The following is a 15,971-nucleotide window of genomic DNA, read 5'->3' as shown; positions in this document are numbered from 1 at the left end:
TCCAGGAACGAGAGGAGGGAGTATGCCCCCTTGAGGCGAGTCACGACCAGGTGAGTTCGGTCGTGCTTTGCGAGGTTGAGGGGACGGGTGCTGTGGACGGGTGCACGGAGAGCTTGGGGGGTATAGAGGCCCCGGAGACCCTTGTGGGGACACGAATCCCCAGTGTAGTTGTCCCTGTGTGTGTGGTGCAAGGTGTGAGTGCGTCCCCGTGTGTGGAAGCGACCCCGTGTGTGAGTGGTGTGGTGGCGATGGTGTCGGAGTACGTGCTTCCCAGCACGCCGTGTGTGAGTGAGGCACGGAGTGTGAGTGAGGCACCGCGGGTTAGTGCCCCCGCGTGTGTGGGTGAGGCACCGTGTGTGGAAGCGACCCCGTGTGTGAGTGGTGTGGTGGCGATGGTGTCGGAGTACGTGCTTCCCAGCACGCCGTGTGTGAGTGAGGCACGGAGTGTGAGTGAGGAACCGCGGGTTAGTGCCCCCGCGTGTGTGGGTGAGGCACCGTGTGTGGAAGAGACCGCGTGTGTGAGTGTCGCCGTGTGTATGAGTGAGGTACCGCGGGTGAGTGCCCCCGTGTGTGTGGATGAGGCACGGAGTGCGAGTGAGGCACCGCGGGTGAGTGCCCCCGCACGCGTGAGTGAACGGCCGTGTGCAAGGTCGCTGTGTGCAAGGGAGACCGTGTGTGTGAGAGAGCGGTATGTGAGGGAGATGTCGGTTGGCATGCGGGAGCACGCAGCCGCGTCTCCCGGTGTGAATGTGATGGAGTGGACTGTGTGCGTCGTGACACGCAGGTATGCGTGTGTGGAATGGACACGGAGACGGCGACAGAGGAAAGAAAGCCGAGTAGCGGCTGTAGCTATTTCGGGGACCGTGCCGGGTTCGCCCAGCAGTGAGCACGCGGTTCGTGCTGTGCAACGCACGAGACCGCCACGTGCTCGCTTGCGAGAGTGAAGTCCCGGTCCGGAAACGCACGCGGTGGATTTGCCGATCCCGCGGACGGACAAAGTTTAGGCAGGTAAATGGATTTGGACCGGACGGGTTCTCCACGCGATCGTGTGTGTGTGTGTGTGTGTGTGTGTGTGCGTGTGTGTGTGTGTGTGTGTCTGTGTGTGTGTGTGTGTGTGAGTGTGTGTGTGTGTGTGTGTGTGTGTGTGTTAAGCTCCAACGGGCAAAGCACATGTGTTCGCGTGGGAAACCCCTCGAGACGTGGGGCTTGTGTTTTTTTTATGCGCACGGTGACGTCATGGCTGCACGTGGGGTTGGAATCCGGCAGGAGGGGTATCTCTGCCGGATGGTCCCGTCCAAGGAGGGACGAGGAACACGTGCAGCTGCATGACGTCACGGGCAGGTGCAAAGTGCGCGAGCTCTGAGTTGCTGCGCAGGTGCTGCGAATGAAAAAAAAAAAAAAAAGCAAGCCTCACTTTCGGGTGCAAAGGATTCCTGGGCAAGGGGTGAAAGACCCCCTTGACCCGGGGCACAGGATGGAAACTAGTTAGGGGGAAGGGTTAGCTTAGTTAGACCGACTTCATGGGGCAGGGGTAAGTCCTCATGGAGTCCGTGGAATGGATTAGTTAGAGGGATTTAGTGAGCTTTAGGTTGGGAAATAAAATGATTGATTTGGAGACCGTGACAGACTTGTGAATGTGTAGAGGGGACGTAGTTTAGCTACGTAGTGTTAAAAGGAACGTGCTACTAGTGTAAGGGATGACGTGGGAGCACGAGTTAGTTAGGGGATGTAGTTAGAAGGATGGCAGAGTTCAGCGGTGAGTGTGTTGAAGAGTTGTTGGTGAGTGAAGTGGAAGCATGTGCTTGGTGAGTGAGTGAGGCCAGCGGGTCTGTGTGTGTGGAGTGAATGGGGAATGCATGGTGCGATGAGTGATTGGGGGGAGGAGTGACTCCCGCCCAAGGGACCCCGGGGTCAGAGTAAAGTGAGTTAGCTGGGTTAGTCAAATTGAAAAATGGAGGTCGTTTTGCTGTTGGTGGGAATGTAGGCTCGAAACCCATTTGGAGGGGTGCAGGAGCCCTGTTGACGGGCTTGGGAGCGTGGCTGCGAAAGGTGAGTATCGCTGAGTGGGTACCCCGGGCACCAGGCTAGTCGGCCGCGGTAGGCCATGGGCCCATGGGGGGCCGGGATCGAGTAGTGGGCACGGGTGCGCCTGCTTGGTGCGGGGGCCCGGGGCGCCATTAGCCGCGTGGGTAGTGTTGTGGGCACGGGTGACCCTCGGAAAGGGGCCCGGGAGGCCGGCCTGCCACGTGTGCGTTTCAGGGGAGGTGCCATGGGGGGCACTCCCCGGTGTTAGGGAGCTGGTAGGCTCGGAGGCAGTGTAGTGCCCGGGGGTGCCATCGTCGGAGAATTGGCAGAGGGTCGTGCCTGCTAAAGGGAGCCACGTGTGCCAGCCAGGAGACCGTGTGAGGGCACGGAGAGAAAATTGGGGGGCGAGGCCCGAAATTGTAAGGACACCAACACAGGCGACGGGAATCTGGGTTGTTAGAACCAATAGTTTAAGCGAGAGGCGCTTGTTGAAAGCCCCGGGGTAGTTTAACAGTTAAATGGTTAGGGTAGATTAGGAGATGTACCCCTCCGCACCATCCATCCCCTCGCTCTCGTTGTGGGCCGCTGGACCCACTTTGGGTTATAGATCGCCGAACTCTGGGGAGGCCATTCTGAGGCTTCGGTGGGCCTCGACACAGGACGTTAGCTCTCCCTTATTCCCCTCCGGGAAGGGAACGTAGGGGTTGGGAGTAGGCTCGGTGACAGGATAGGTTAGCCGAACAAAGACGATAAAGGGGGTTAGGGGACGATTTATAGTGGGGGAGTAAAAATAAAAACAACAAAAAAAAAAAATTAAGTTGGGGCTAAATTGGGGTTTGACAAATTAAGGGAGTGGGTATGTACAGTGACAGGCAAAGGCGATAGGTTGGGAGGGAGACAGGTAGGTAGGTCCGAGCCCGCCTTCCAAGTGGCCAGCCCCACCGCACTCCCTCCACCAACCTCCATTGAACGGCAAAGGCTGGCCAACTTCATCGGCTGGCCGTGTTTTGCTTCAAGGCGGAGGCCGGCCAACTTCGTCTGCAGCTGCTGTGCTGCAAGGCCTGTGCCGGCTGGATCGTCTGCAGCTGCTGTGCTGCAAGGCCTGTGCCGGCCAGTTCATCTGCTGGCTGTGTTACTGCAAGGCCTGTGCCGGCCCGGATCATCTGCAGCTGTGGTACTTCAAGGCCTGTGCCGGCCAGTTCATCTGCCGGCTGTGTTTGCCTGCAACGGCCTGGTTCTGTGGGCTGAGTTTGCCTGCAGCGGCCTTCTTCTGCGGGCTGTGTTTGCCTGCTTGCCTTTGCCATGCCATGCCCACTGCCCACGTTCACCAGCCCCGTTCAATTTTTGCTTTGCCCCCCCCTGTTCATTTCCATGTGCGCCAGGATCCGCAAGGCAACAGTTTGCAAGCTGCGAGAACTGCCCTGTTGGCAGCTACAACACGGGCCTGCAGTGGCAGCCCGTGCACCGTGTTTTGCGTCCATCCATTCATCCATTCATTCGTTGTGCTCATTGCGTGTGCCACTTGAGCTGGCACGGAGACTACGTTTGTGCAGCCCATGCACCGTTGTGGTTCACTGCATTCAGTTCAAACCGTTCATGCATCCATTCGTTGTGCTCATTGCGTGTGCCACTTGAGCTGGCACGGAGACTGCGTTTGTGCAGCCCATGCACCGTTGTGGTTCACTGCGTTCAGTTCAAAAGGGAAGGCCTTGGACTGCGTGTGAGCAGCCAGCCACGTTCCCTGTCACCTGCATTGTTTGAGCCAGAGACTGCATGTGGGCAGCCTGGCTCCCTGCTAACTGCTTTTCTTTTGCAGAGTTCAGTGATCCTGGGCCATGGTTTAGTGTAAAATTTGTAAGTTAAGGTTAAGATGTACTGTAAATATGAGTGTGCCCCCGGCATGTATGTCTTAGCGCCGGCAATTTTATTTAAGTCGTCCGTGTGAGTGAGTTTGTTTAGATAGTTACGCAGCCCTCAGGTTATTTATTTTGGGGACACGAATACCATGAATGTCGCACTCAGGGATCCGTAGGTAAAATGTACTAGGGGAAAACTACACATGATGGCACACGAAAATTTGACGACTCGGGACGAGTCTGTAAAAAGGGAAGGGGGTCGTGTTGTGGTTACCAAATTCGCAAACCACCATTCAGGTCCCTTAGGTGAGATCTCGGTAAGTACATGTGTAGTTAGGCCCAAACCCGTTGTCTAGTGGGAATACATGTCATTTATGCGAGCTGCGACTCTTCAGGATAGCCGTTTTTCTTTTACTATCTTTATTTTGGACCAACCGCCATGATCACAACCACAACATCAACCACCAACCACAACACCGCTTCACCACAACCGCCACGACCTTCACGTCACACCTCGCAACCGTAGCATCGCCACCGTTCTTGCCCCGCTGTGGGTCCCGGTGTTGGACTCGTGCAGGGCGCACGTTGAACAGCGTGTACAAAATCACGGATTTTGTGCTTCAAAAACGGATCAAAAACGACACACGCCCACTTTTTGCCGTCCAATCGGTGAGCGAGGGGCGATTTGGCCCCGCCTCCAGAACGATCGATATATGCAAATTTGTGGATCAAAAAGCCTTCACGCCCACTTTTTCTCAGGCCAATGGGGAGCGAGGTGAAAGGTCAAAGGGAGGGGGTCAAAGGCGAAGCTACGGGGGGATAAAAGGACGGTGTTCGTCAGTCAGCAGAACGAGAAGGAGTCGGAACGGAGGGGACGAGTGTGGAAGTCTGGAGCCCGAAGCCTGCAGTAGCTGGAGAAGCTGAAGAGAGTCCAACGAGGAGAGTCCAAAGAAGAGTCCAGGGTGGAGAGTCCAGAGGCGGAGAGGCGGCAGCGGCGAGGGCAGACGAGGGGGTGCTCGCGTCGGTGCCAGGAGCTGCACGCCCGAGGGAGGCCGGCAGCGCGACCTGGCCGAGGTGGAGACGCACACCAGGGATAATAAAGATCCTCTATACCCCGAGCATCAGCAACCCCCTCCTGTTTCCCCCCGCGCTGAGATAGTGCGACCAAGGGGGCCCCTTTTCCCACCCCCTGCCAGGCACTGTCCGCGAGGCCCGCGGAGTGAGGCGCCATCGCCGCTCCGCGTCTCATCACCAGACGGGTAGGCGCGACCCGGTCTCGGCCTCAGGCCCGCCTCATTCTTGAGGATATTTCTTTTCCTTGGTTTTGGGTATGTGTTGTCGGCGCCGTCTGTGAAGTAGAATTGTATAAGTGTTGCCGTGTGCTCGGTAGTCGGTATTAGCTCTGCACTGTGTTTTCACTTTTATATTTGCTTTTTGTGTAAATGGAATTGTGTTTTTTCTGTGTGCATTTGGTGGAATTGTATTTGTGTGCTTTCCGTTCGTCGCGAATAAATGTGCTTTATTGTTGAACTGTTCTCCCGCTTCGCTTCGTCTTTTCCCCCATTGAATCCTCATCTTGCTTCACGTAAAGGGTTGGTAGTGGGCTGAGTACGCCCGATAATTAATCGAACCGTCGAGGTCGACGATAACACCGCTCGGTTATTCTGATAGTACGGAACGGGTCGCTTAAGTGGCCCGTGTCCGAAGTCGACCTGCGGCGAGGTGCGATCGCCCGGTCTACCCTCCGCGTGGGTACTTAGGTAGGTCGAATTTGGCGAGCAACCCTATCCCACGCGGGGGCTGATTGGCTCGATCGCGGTGAGACCGAAAGGTCCACCCGTGACTGGTTCCCGGCGTTAGTCCGAGAGGGTCACGACTGGATTGTCCGTCCGGTGGGCGACGTGCCGCGATTCGAGTTACGTGGCCGTCAGCACGCCGGCGGGCGCGGAATCCGCAACAATATATATATATATATATATATATATATATATATATATATATATATATATATATATATGTATGTATGTATGTATGTATGTATATATATATATATATATATGTATATATATGTATGTATATATATATATGTATATATATGTATGTATATATGTATATATATATATATATATATATATATATATATATATATATCTATATATATATATGTATGTATATATATATATATATATGTATATATATCTTCTTCTTCTTCTTTCGGCTGCTCCCGTTAGGGGTCGCCACAGCGGATCATCCGTATGATCCGCATAGTGATTTGGCACATGTTTTACGCCGGATCCCCTTCCTGACGCAACCCTGGTCGCCTCTTACAACACAGGGATATGGTACACCTATTTTAACCGGGGTATACACCGGCCCAGTATACTGGTACTCATTTCGCCGACCTCGGAAGGATGACAGGCTGAGTCAACCCCCTGGTGTATTAATTCAGTGGCTCAACGGGGCTTGAACTCAGGTCCTTTTGGATCCCAAGCCGCTGCCCTAACCACTGCGCCAACACCAGGCTTAACTAGGCTTAATATATATATATAAGTAGGGTAAGAATACTGATTCTGGCTCACTTTTCCCCATGTAAATGAATGGGGGATTTTCAGCGATTCATATTTTTTTTCCCTAAAAATAAATCCCCTTTTTATCCCAAGGTATATTTATTTGTCTCCCCTTTTAACCTGGAGGTTGAACCTCATTGAATTGAACACCTGGGGGTTGAACAGCTCACTCATTGAACCTATAAAGATTTGTTCATTCTCAAATTCCTTCAATAGTTTAATTTTCTTTGCACAATAATCCCCATCTAAAATATTGACAAACAAAACATTTGAATCTTTATATTTTTTAAGATACCCCATTTGTGCCATTACGAAATGATAAACTTCTCTTAATGCTCTTGTTTGACCACCTCCTGAGCCACAGGTTATTTTTTGTTAAGCCCCGCCCACTTTTCCTAAGCCCCGCCCACTTTTGCTAAGCTCCGCCCACTTTTCATGAGGTATTTTTTGTAAGCCACGCCCACTTTTCCTAAGCCCCGCCCACTTTTGCTAAGCTTCGCCCACTTTTCATAAGGTATTTTTCTAAGCCACGCCCACTTTTCCTAAGCTCCGCCTACTTTTGCTAAACCCCGCCCACTCTTACATCATTTCCAGTTCATCTCTGACTCACAAAGAAATCACTAGAAAATTACAGGATGTTATGGTTTTGAAAAATTTCCCAATGAAGGCTTGCCTAGGCTTGCCCAGGGAATTTCCAAAGGAAACCACACCCACCAGTCTTTCTCTATAAAAGCTTCAAACCCAGGCTCCATTTTAAACATTTGTTTTTGCTGGCAATGGTGTTTTGTGTGCTTGTCTCGAACTCTCTGTCTTCTATGGAACTAAACCTTCAAGTTGATGAACTGGATTCAAACCTCTTATCTATTGAGGTAAGATTTTTTATTTTCCTATTTTCAAACTTTGATTGAAGCATACTCATTTAATAATTAAATAACTTAATTAATACATTATTATTTTCTCTCACAGGAAATTGTGTCTGAAATACGAAATGAAAATACTGCTTTTGCTACAACTTGGGGGGAAATTGTTGGCTTGGTTGAAGACCTTGAGTGGGATGACTTTGGTGTTCCTTGGAACTCTCTGTCTTCTATGGAACTAAACCTTCAAGTTGATGAACTGGATTCAAACCTCTTATCTATTGAGGTAAGATTTTTTATTTTCCTATTTTCAAACTTTGATTGAAGCATACTCATTTAATAATTAAATAACTTAATTAATACATTATTATTTTCTCTCACAGGAAATTGTGTCTGAAATACGAAATGAAAATACTGCTTTTGCTACAACTTGGGGCGAAATTGTTGGCTTGGTTGAAGACCTTATGAGCGACCAAGACCCACAGAACGAGTTCGTCCTTGATGACCCAACCAAAGAGTTATACCTTGGAGACCAGCAAAATCCTGAAAAAGAGTTTTACAGCAATAGTACTCATTGTGAGTTATCAAGACAATACCCACTGAACAAGTTATACGTTGATGAGCCAGAATACAAGTTTTACCTTGGAGACTCACAAATTTTGAAAAAATCAGTAAATGAGTTCTGCCTTGATGGTTTAAATAACTACCTTGGAGACTCAGGAAAAGGGTTCTGCCAAGATGGTTCTAAATATGGGGTCTACCTTGGAGACTCACAAATTTTGAAAAAATCAGTAAATGAGTTCTGCCTTGATGGTTTAAATAACTACCTTGGAGACTCAGGAAAAGGGTTCTGCCAAGATGGTTCTAAATATGGGGCCTACCTTGGAGACTCACAAATTTTGAAAAAATCAGTAAATGAGTTCTGCCTTGATGGTTTAAATAACTACCTTGGAGACTCAGGAAAAGGGTTCTGCCAAGATGGTTCTAAATATGGGGCCTACCTTGGAGACTCACAAATTTTGAAAAAATCAGTAAATGAGTTCTGCCTTGATGGTTTAAATAACTACCTTGGAGACTCAGGAAAAGGGTTCTGCCAAGATGGTTCTAAATATGGGTCCTACCTTGGAGACTCACAAATTTTGAAAAAATCAGTAAATGAGTTATCCTTAAGAGACTTTGTAAGTTGGTTTTACTTTGAATACTTGAAATGTGGGTTCTGGATTGATAACTCACAATGTGATACATATCTTGGAAACTCAACGGGAATGTGGTTATACCTTGAAGACTTGGAAAGTTGGGTTTATGTTGGACACTTGAAACTTTTTTGGGGGCTTTTATTTATTTATTTATTTATTTATTATTATTATTATTTTATTTATTTATATTTTGAAGACTTTTGGAGTTGCTATCACTCTTTGGGATCTAAACCTATCGATGTAGTTCTTTGTCGGATGGTGCTTGATGGGAGCAAGATCAAGAAAGTTCTGGGAAGAAAGTGCAGGCTTACTCCCCCTTTTTACGTCATCAAACCTGAAAGCCTGAAAAGACAGAATTGGAAGAAGAGAAAAAAACAAAAAATATACATTGTTCGTTCTGAGAAGAAAGTGCAGGCTTACTCCCCCTTTCTACGTTATCAAACCTGAAAGCCTTAAAAGACAGAATTGGAAGAAGAAAAAAAAACGTAAAAATATATATATATGGGTGGAAATCTCATTTTGAAAAAGACTGTGTTGGGTGAGGATTGAGTTGGGGTTGAGATTTTGAATGTGAGGGTTGGGGTTGAGATTTTGAATGTGAGGGTTGGGACACACACACATACACATCAACAAACAAAAGTTAAGCCTTGACTATTCAGTTGAGGATTCTGTGTTTGGGGTTCACAGATCTAAGAACGTCCCCCTTGACACACATTATATACTGTTATACACCTCGGACTTGGCCCTCGAGTGTCCACAACGGTGTATAGTAGGAGGGAGTGAAGCGCCAACCTATTGCTCCCATTGCACACACACACACACACACAAACAAAAGTTAAGCCTTGACTATTCAGTTGAGGATTCTGTGTTTGGGGTTCACAGATGTAAGAACGTCCACCCCTTGACACACATTATATACTGTTATACACCTCGGACTTGGCCCTCGAGTGTCCACAAAGGTGTATTATCTGCTTAGTTTTGTCTTTTGTAATTCCTGTGAATAAAATGAACCTAAAATCTCTTCCCCTTCCAAATCATATATTTTATAAGTCCAAGGAACTGTATCTATTACATCAACAATTTTAAAAAGTTCTTTCGTCCATCGTTCAGTAAAACCCTTTTCAAAATGAGATTTCCACCTATATATTCTTACGATATCACCAACTTTGAACTTAGGTTTTCTGACATTAATCTCTTTTTCATATTTTAATTTTGTAAATGTTTCTGATGGCTTCATATTCGTTGACGTGTGAATCGTGTCATTATACTTATCCACAATATCCTGAATAAAAGATAACCATTGTTGTGAACCGAGTTGTGTGAATTTTTTATATAGTCTCTCTTTTAAGGTACGATTAAAACGTTCAACAACAACTGCCTTCCCTTCATTAAAGGTACTGTATAATGTAATACTGTTATTTTTTAGAAAATTCATAAATGTCTTGTTATAAAACTCTCTACCCTCATCAGTCCACAATTTCTTAGGTTTTCTCTTACTTTTATTAAATATCTGTTGAAAAGCTAACATAAGAGTATTACCTGTTTTGTTTTTTAAAGGGACAACCCACGCATATCTACTCCTCAAATCAATAACGGTTAAAGCATACTTGTACCCCTTATCATTATTGAGTTCAATCAAATCAGCAGACCAGATATAATCAACTTCCTTGGAATAAACTTTCCTTCTCTGAAACTTTGTGAATATTGGTTTATGTAATTCATCAGCTAATTGCTCTTCAGTCTTAATGGCATCATTAGAGCCTATAAGTTTTTTGAATTTCCAAGTCCAAGTTTCAATTTAGCACTAATCATCTTCTTCACGATGAACCTATCAACTTTTTCTCTCAAGGTTGGATTTTGTATCAGAGACAAATTATACAACATTTCTCTATCGGCTTCATGCTTTTCTTCCAACGTTGTGGTATTCCCATAATCAATATCGTGTCTCATGCACACTTCATCAACTCTATTGATTGGTTTACTCCAGGATTTAGGATTGTCTGCCTCATCTAATCTTTTATCTAAGTTTGTGCCTGGACCACAGAAAGAATACCCTGGAAGATGTAATTCCCCTGGTATTCCAGTAGTTGTAAATTTACTTCCTGATAAAAACTTTTGTATATCTCCTCCGAGTTTGTGTTTGGAGATAAATTGATTTTTTTTTTGAACCACACACCGAACATATACCTTTTTGTATAACCCTGTTATTTTTACTTTTAATATATGAAATATTTTTAGTATTAGTTTTCTTTTTACATTTGAGACAATAACTCATTTATTTATGAGAAACATTCCTGCAGAGTGCAAAAACCTTTTTAGTTTCCAACATGCACATTTGAATCTTAATTTTTAAAACATAAAGAATCCTTAGAAATGCCTTCACTCTCTCCTCCATTTATTTAAGAAAAAACTTGAATTAAAATGAATAGCTTGACGATGCTAATAGTTTTGTTGAAAGTATTGCAAATAGACTTGTTAATTCTTTGTATTCCTTCCTGGTGGGATGAGTTATTTTCTTTAATACCTCTATTCTTTTTTGAATCTCACTGGTTTCCATATTTTGATATTTATTTATTCTCTCTCTTTCCTCCCTCTCTCTCTTCTCCCTCTCCTCCCTCTCTCTCTTCTCTCTTTCCTCCTTCTCTTTCTTCTCCCTCTCTCTATTCTCTCTTTCCTCCTTCTCTCTCTCCTCCTTCTCCTTTTCCTCCTCTTCCCTCTCTTCTTCAACTCCTTCCTCATCCCTTACTATACTTGAATCGTTTACACCCCATAGAATATTATACATATATTCATCAGGATTTCTTGTTATTCCTGTATCCAAAATAATTTTTTTTACAACAGGAAACCAATAAAATTTCTTTTGAATTTCTAAAAGAGCCTTACCTTTTCTTAACCTTATAATTTTTTCATTATTTAACATTCTAATTAAATCTAAAGTTGTTGGTTTATCAACATCAGCATAATGCCAATCTTTTATTGAAAATACCTCATTCTTATGTTGTAGAACATATTTATTAAAATACCGAATACCCTTTTCTTGAAGGTATGCTTGGACACAGAAATGATAATTTTCTTGAAGCCTTCTTGCTGTCATTTATGTATTAGAAATATATGTTAGAATAATATTATGGCACGAAACACCTCCCCATCTTCCCATAGTTAAATCATTTTGTATTTCCTTACTTATTATATATAATCCTGTTTTTCTGTTTTCATGAGATAAACAAGGGCAAAACCATTATTATATTTACCCTTATTAAATTCTTTTATTTGTTGTTTACTAATCGTGGCTCCACAAAACTCATTCTCGATACCAAGTGGATAATATTCTTCCTTACGAGACTGATTTAATTGTTCCAGGTCTTCGAGGTTAATTTTAAATGACCAATTATACCCTAAATCATTCATATCATACCCCCATTGTTCTATTCTCATACAAACGATACGCCCTTCTTTATAAAAATTTATTTTAATTCGAACTGTGAATTCTGTATGACCTGGAGATAATATCAACACTTCTGTATCTTTAGAATACACAGCCGTTTTATTTAAGTATATATATTGTGATAAATCGCTTAATCTCACCAAGTCATTCGCGTCAGTCGGGCTTGGATAATTTTTTAATTTATAAGCATTTTTCATGTTAATATTTTTGTTTATATTATATTTATGTCGTTCAGCCTGTGCCTTTGTGTAATAATTTGATAAATCAATATCCAGTTCTTGAGATACACCAAAGATAGAACCATCTTTACCAACATAAGTCATTTATATTAGATTAAAAATAATATCATAAAATTTTTTATTTTTGTTGAGTTGAAATAACACATATAGACATAATTGACCACAACACTTGGAATTTAATTCTTGGACTTGAAATGTTTGATAAACACCATTCTGTAAGAATTTTATGACTTCAACAGGTGGTGGAAGACCAAAACTATCAAAATAATATTTGTCTTGACTATTAAAAATACAAACCCAATGAGAACCGTTCCCATCATTATCTTCTAAGTTCATAATAATATTCTTTGTATGTTTCGACACATTTGTTAATTCATCTCTCATACAAATAACCACATTATGAATTTTTAATTTCTTACAATATTTGGCAAGTTGTAAATTTGATGTTGTATTCTTTCCAAATTCTTTAAACCACTCATCAATGCTCATTTATTTATTAGAAAGATATAATCCATTACCTCTTTTCGTTAATTTTACACCTGCTTGTGCTATAGAAGAAAGCATATCTCCAACTAACAATCTCGCTTTATCAGGCAGACCTTCAAGTTTTTCAGCAAAATCTACAATTACACCACTTCCACTAATTTGTTTCTCCAACTCTTTGTTATGTCTTTCCAATTCTTTTTGAGCCTGGAGTTGAGCCTTCCTTTCGTTGGCAGTTTTGACCGCTGTTGAAATACCACCCGTCAATGCTCCAACCGCACTTAAACCAGCAAATAAAGGAATTAGAAATGGGAGAAATCCTCCACTCGTCTCTCTTATTGAATATTTTTTTAACATTGGTTTTGTCATTTTAATTTTAAGTGAGCCAGTGTCATTCAAGATTTTAACCTGTTCTCTTGTGAGCAAAACATCAATTCTTACTGCTCCTTTTCTCTGAATTGTATTAACGTTAATCGTACAAGGCTTTTGATTTTGAACACAAGATGATAGTTTATGAAGATTGATTTGATTAACATATACCCCAGTTGGTACTTTGCCACTCATTTATTTAACAAAAAATTATGTGAGACTAATCATCACACCATTATCTGTATTAATCTGCAATTCTGTTTCTTCCAAAAGCAAACAATATGTATCAACTTCTTCACTCTCTCCTCTTTCAATGTATAGGGAAGTATCCACTCGATTAGACTTTATAGTTTCTTTTTGAGCGCTCAGGTCAAACGTATAGATTGTATACAAACTTTTAAATGCTGTCATATCCAAAATAGGTTCTTTATTTCCATTACTTTCACACACCTTTTGGTAAGACTTGTATGCTTCAGCAAAATCATTTTTTCCCAATTAATTTCCAATCTATCTCGTGGATAAAATGTTCCATCTAGAGAAACGCGAAGTTGTTTCACCTTAGCATTATCACTCAATGCATTATTCTTATCAGTCGCAGTATCACCATCTGGCTTTTTAAAAATCATCCACAGATATCGTGGCTTTCCTTCCAGAACACCCAAATTCCACGTGTAAGTAGTTTGATTGAGTTTAACGTGTTGACATCTTCTTTTGAGGTATGATACACTGAGTGGTTTCTTTGAGTTAAGTCTTCGATTCAACATCTCTTCTGTTTTAAGATTAGGAGTATATTCACTGATATACCAACTCATCTCCTCAATTACAAATTTATTCTGATCACCAAAAGCATTACCAACACCAAAAAGCAATCTATTTTCATTATCATTCCTTTGTAGTTGAAATCTAATTTTAAGACCATACAGAACTTTATCATAATCACAAAATCCAAATATACCTTTAAGAGGAACTGCCACAGTAAAACTATTTTCTGCTTTTGTATCATCATTATACATTCCTTTCCTTTGAATATATCCAGGGTCTGTGTTTGTTCCCGTTGACATATCAGGAATAAAACCTTCGACAGACCCCTTTCCCATTCTATCACTGAATGTATAGAGTGTAAATTTCATCATTTCAGATACAGCAGAGACATAATCAACCGCTTCAACTTCTTGTGTTCCAATATACAATCGCACACTATCAAACATTTTCCAGAAGAAATCATTTACAAGTGTAGCGTTTGTGTTATTCCCAGCCTTAGTGAATTTAAATTTACACAACAAGAAACTTTCGGAGAGATTCAAATAGGTTTGTTGATTATTTATTTCAAAACTTTTTGTACCATTTGTATTCCAGTCTGTTCCAGTTATTGCATTTACCTTGAAGTAATCTTCTTTTTTAGTGGAGTTTGAGATAATAATAGTATCATCCAAATCATAGATACTATCAATTGCTTCCATACTTGTATTTATTTAGGAAAAAAGATGTTAAAACTTTTGAAACCCTGATCCAAGTATTTGAATTATTTTCTGTCGTTCTTGGGGGGACAACTGAGTTTTACCTTTCTTAATTTCTTTTATTGCTTGTAATTTATGAGATTCTTTCTGAGCATCTTTTATACTCTTTACAGCACCTGCTACATTTCCCACAGCAGAAGCAGTTGAACCAATTAGGTCTTTATGTTTAAGAATAGTTGAACCAATACCCATGAGAGTATCAATTATCCCATCTCCTCTAAATTGATGTCCGACACCCCTTTGTCTCTTAGGTTTATAGTATCCTCTACCAAGATACATACCTTCACCCTTGTAGTACGGGGAAAGGAACATCCCATCCCCTGTAATTATTTTATATTTTCCCAACTCGTGCTTCCTCACAATAACCATCGTATTTATTTAATGAAAAACTTCACGTAGGTGAATTCTGATGGATATAATTTCTCCATTAAAAGAGATCACACGATTATCTTGGTCGGTTATCCTAAAATTTACTCTGTGTATGGTTTTTCCTGACACAGGTAGATAAACCAAATTTTTAGGCTCCATATTGAATTTATAACCAATTGGGGTTGAGTATGCGCTGAATGAAAATATTGTATTTGTTTTTAATCCATCATTATAAGCACCATCAATCAAATCACAGTGAATTAACACCGAATTTATTCCTGAGGATATTTGAATGACATTATCACTGTAAAACGTCCCATTAGTTTCAATCTTTTTTGAGGAGAAACCTAATAACTCTCTAAATGAATTATCAATTGTGAAATCAACCTTGTAGTTATTTTTAACTTTAATCGTTGATTTTGAAGTATGTTTTTGAATGTTTATAACAATATTTTTTTGGTTCATCACCCTGTTCTTTCATAAGACGAGCAATTTCGGAAGATATTTGAGAAATCTCGTATGCTCCGGGTGAGACTGTTATCGTTTTGTATCCACTTCCCGGATTATAACTAAACTTGTCATTTTTCTCGGTTATATTAAATAAGGTATTATAAGTCTCCATGGACAATAAAGATGCCTCATATTCTTTTGTTGTGTCAAGTTGTAGTGGGTATGGGAATGAAGATGTGTGGTCGCTTGTTGTGAAATTAAAACTCAGGATTGTGCTTCTCATCTTATTTAATATGAGATAAAATGTCTTTATATTGAGATTTATTAATTATTTTCATGTTCATCAACTGGTCTAAAATGGCTGATGCTTCATTAAAACAATTGTTATTTCCAGCCTTCTTACTGCCGAACAACAATAACAGTCTATTAACTAATTGCGATGGGTCATTTGGAAGAAAACTAATACCTGAACCAAGGATACTTAAAGCCTGAATAATGTGTTTCTCCTTCTCATTCTTCCTACTTTTACCAGAAAGAATAACCTTATAATTTAGAGTGTTCAGCAAATCAATATATACTCTATCATCATTATTTTCCA

General features: G+C 42.2%; 3 protein-coding genes across 7 annotated transcripts in view; 2 read left to right on the top strand and 1 right to left on the bottom strand.

The window, feature by feature from the left end:
- LOC147021199 (uncharacterized) overlaps window positions 1-15,971 on the bottom strand; it is a 476,008-nt gene that overhangs the window by 19,768 nt on the left and 440,269 nt on the right. The window lies entirely within an intron of this gene.
- LOC147021201 (uncharacterized) overlaps window positions 3,995-15,971 on the top strand; it is a 183,451-nt gene continuing 171,474 nt past the window's right edge. The window contains exon 1 of the mRNA XM_085893681.1: window positions 3,995-4,187. The gene's annotated coding sequence lies outside the window, so the exon portion shown is untranslated. The remainder of the gene's footprint in view (window positions 4,188-15,971) is intronic.
- LOC147021204 (uncharacterized) lies at window positions 6,437-9,811 on the top strand. Its single transcript, XM_085893686.1, has 3 exons — window positions 6,437-7,317; window positions 7,415-7,591; window positions 7,689-9,811. Exons 1-3 carry the CDS (start codon window positions 7,225-7,227, stop codon window positions 8,946-8,948), a joined length of 1,530 nt encoding a protein of 509 aa, XP_085749812.1. The 5' UTR covers window positions 6,437-7,224; the 3' UTR covers window positions 8,949-9,811.

The sequence above is a fragment of the Eptatretus burgeri genome, chromosome 8 (genome assembly GCF_056783735.1).
Source record: "Eptatretus burgeri isolate ZD-2024b chromosome 8, Ebu_testis_v1, whole genome shotgun sequence".
Lineage (NCBI taxonomy): Eukaryota > Metazoa > Chordata > Myxini > Myxiniformes > Myxinidae > Eptatretus > Eptatretus burgeri.
The sequence above is the reverse complement of the archived record's forward strand: the minus strand, read 5'-3'. Positions and strand labels throughout refer to the sequence as shown.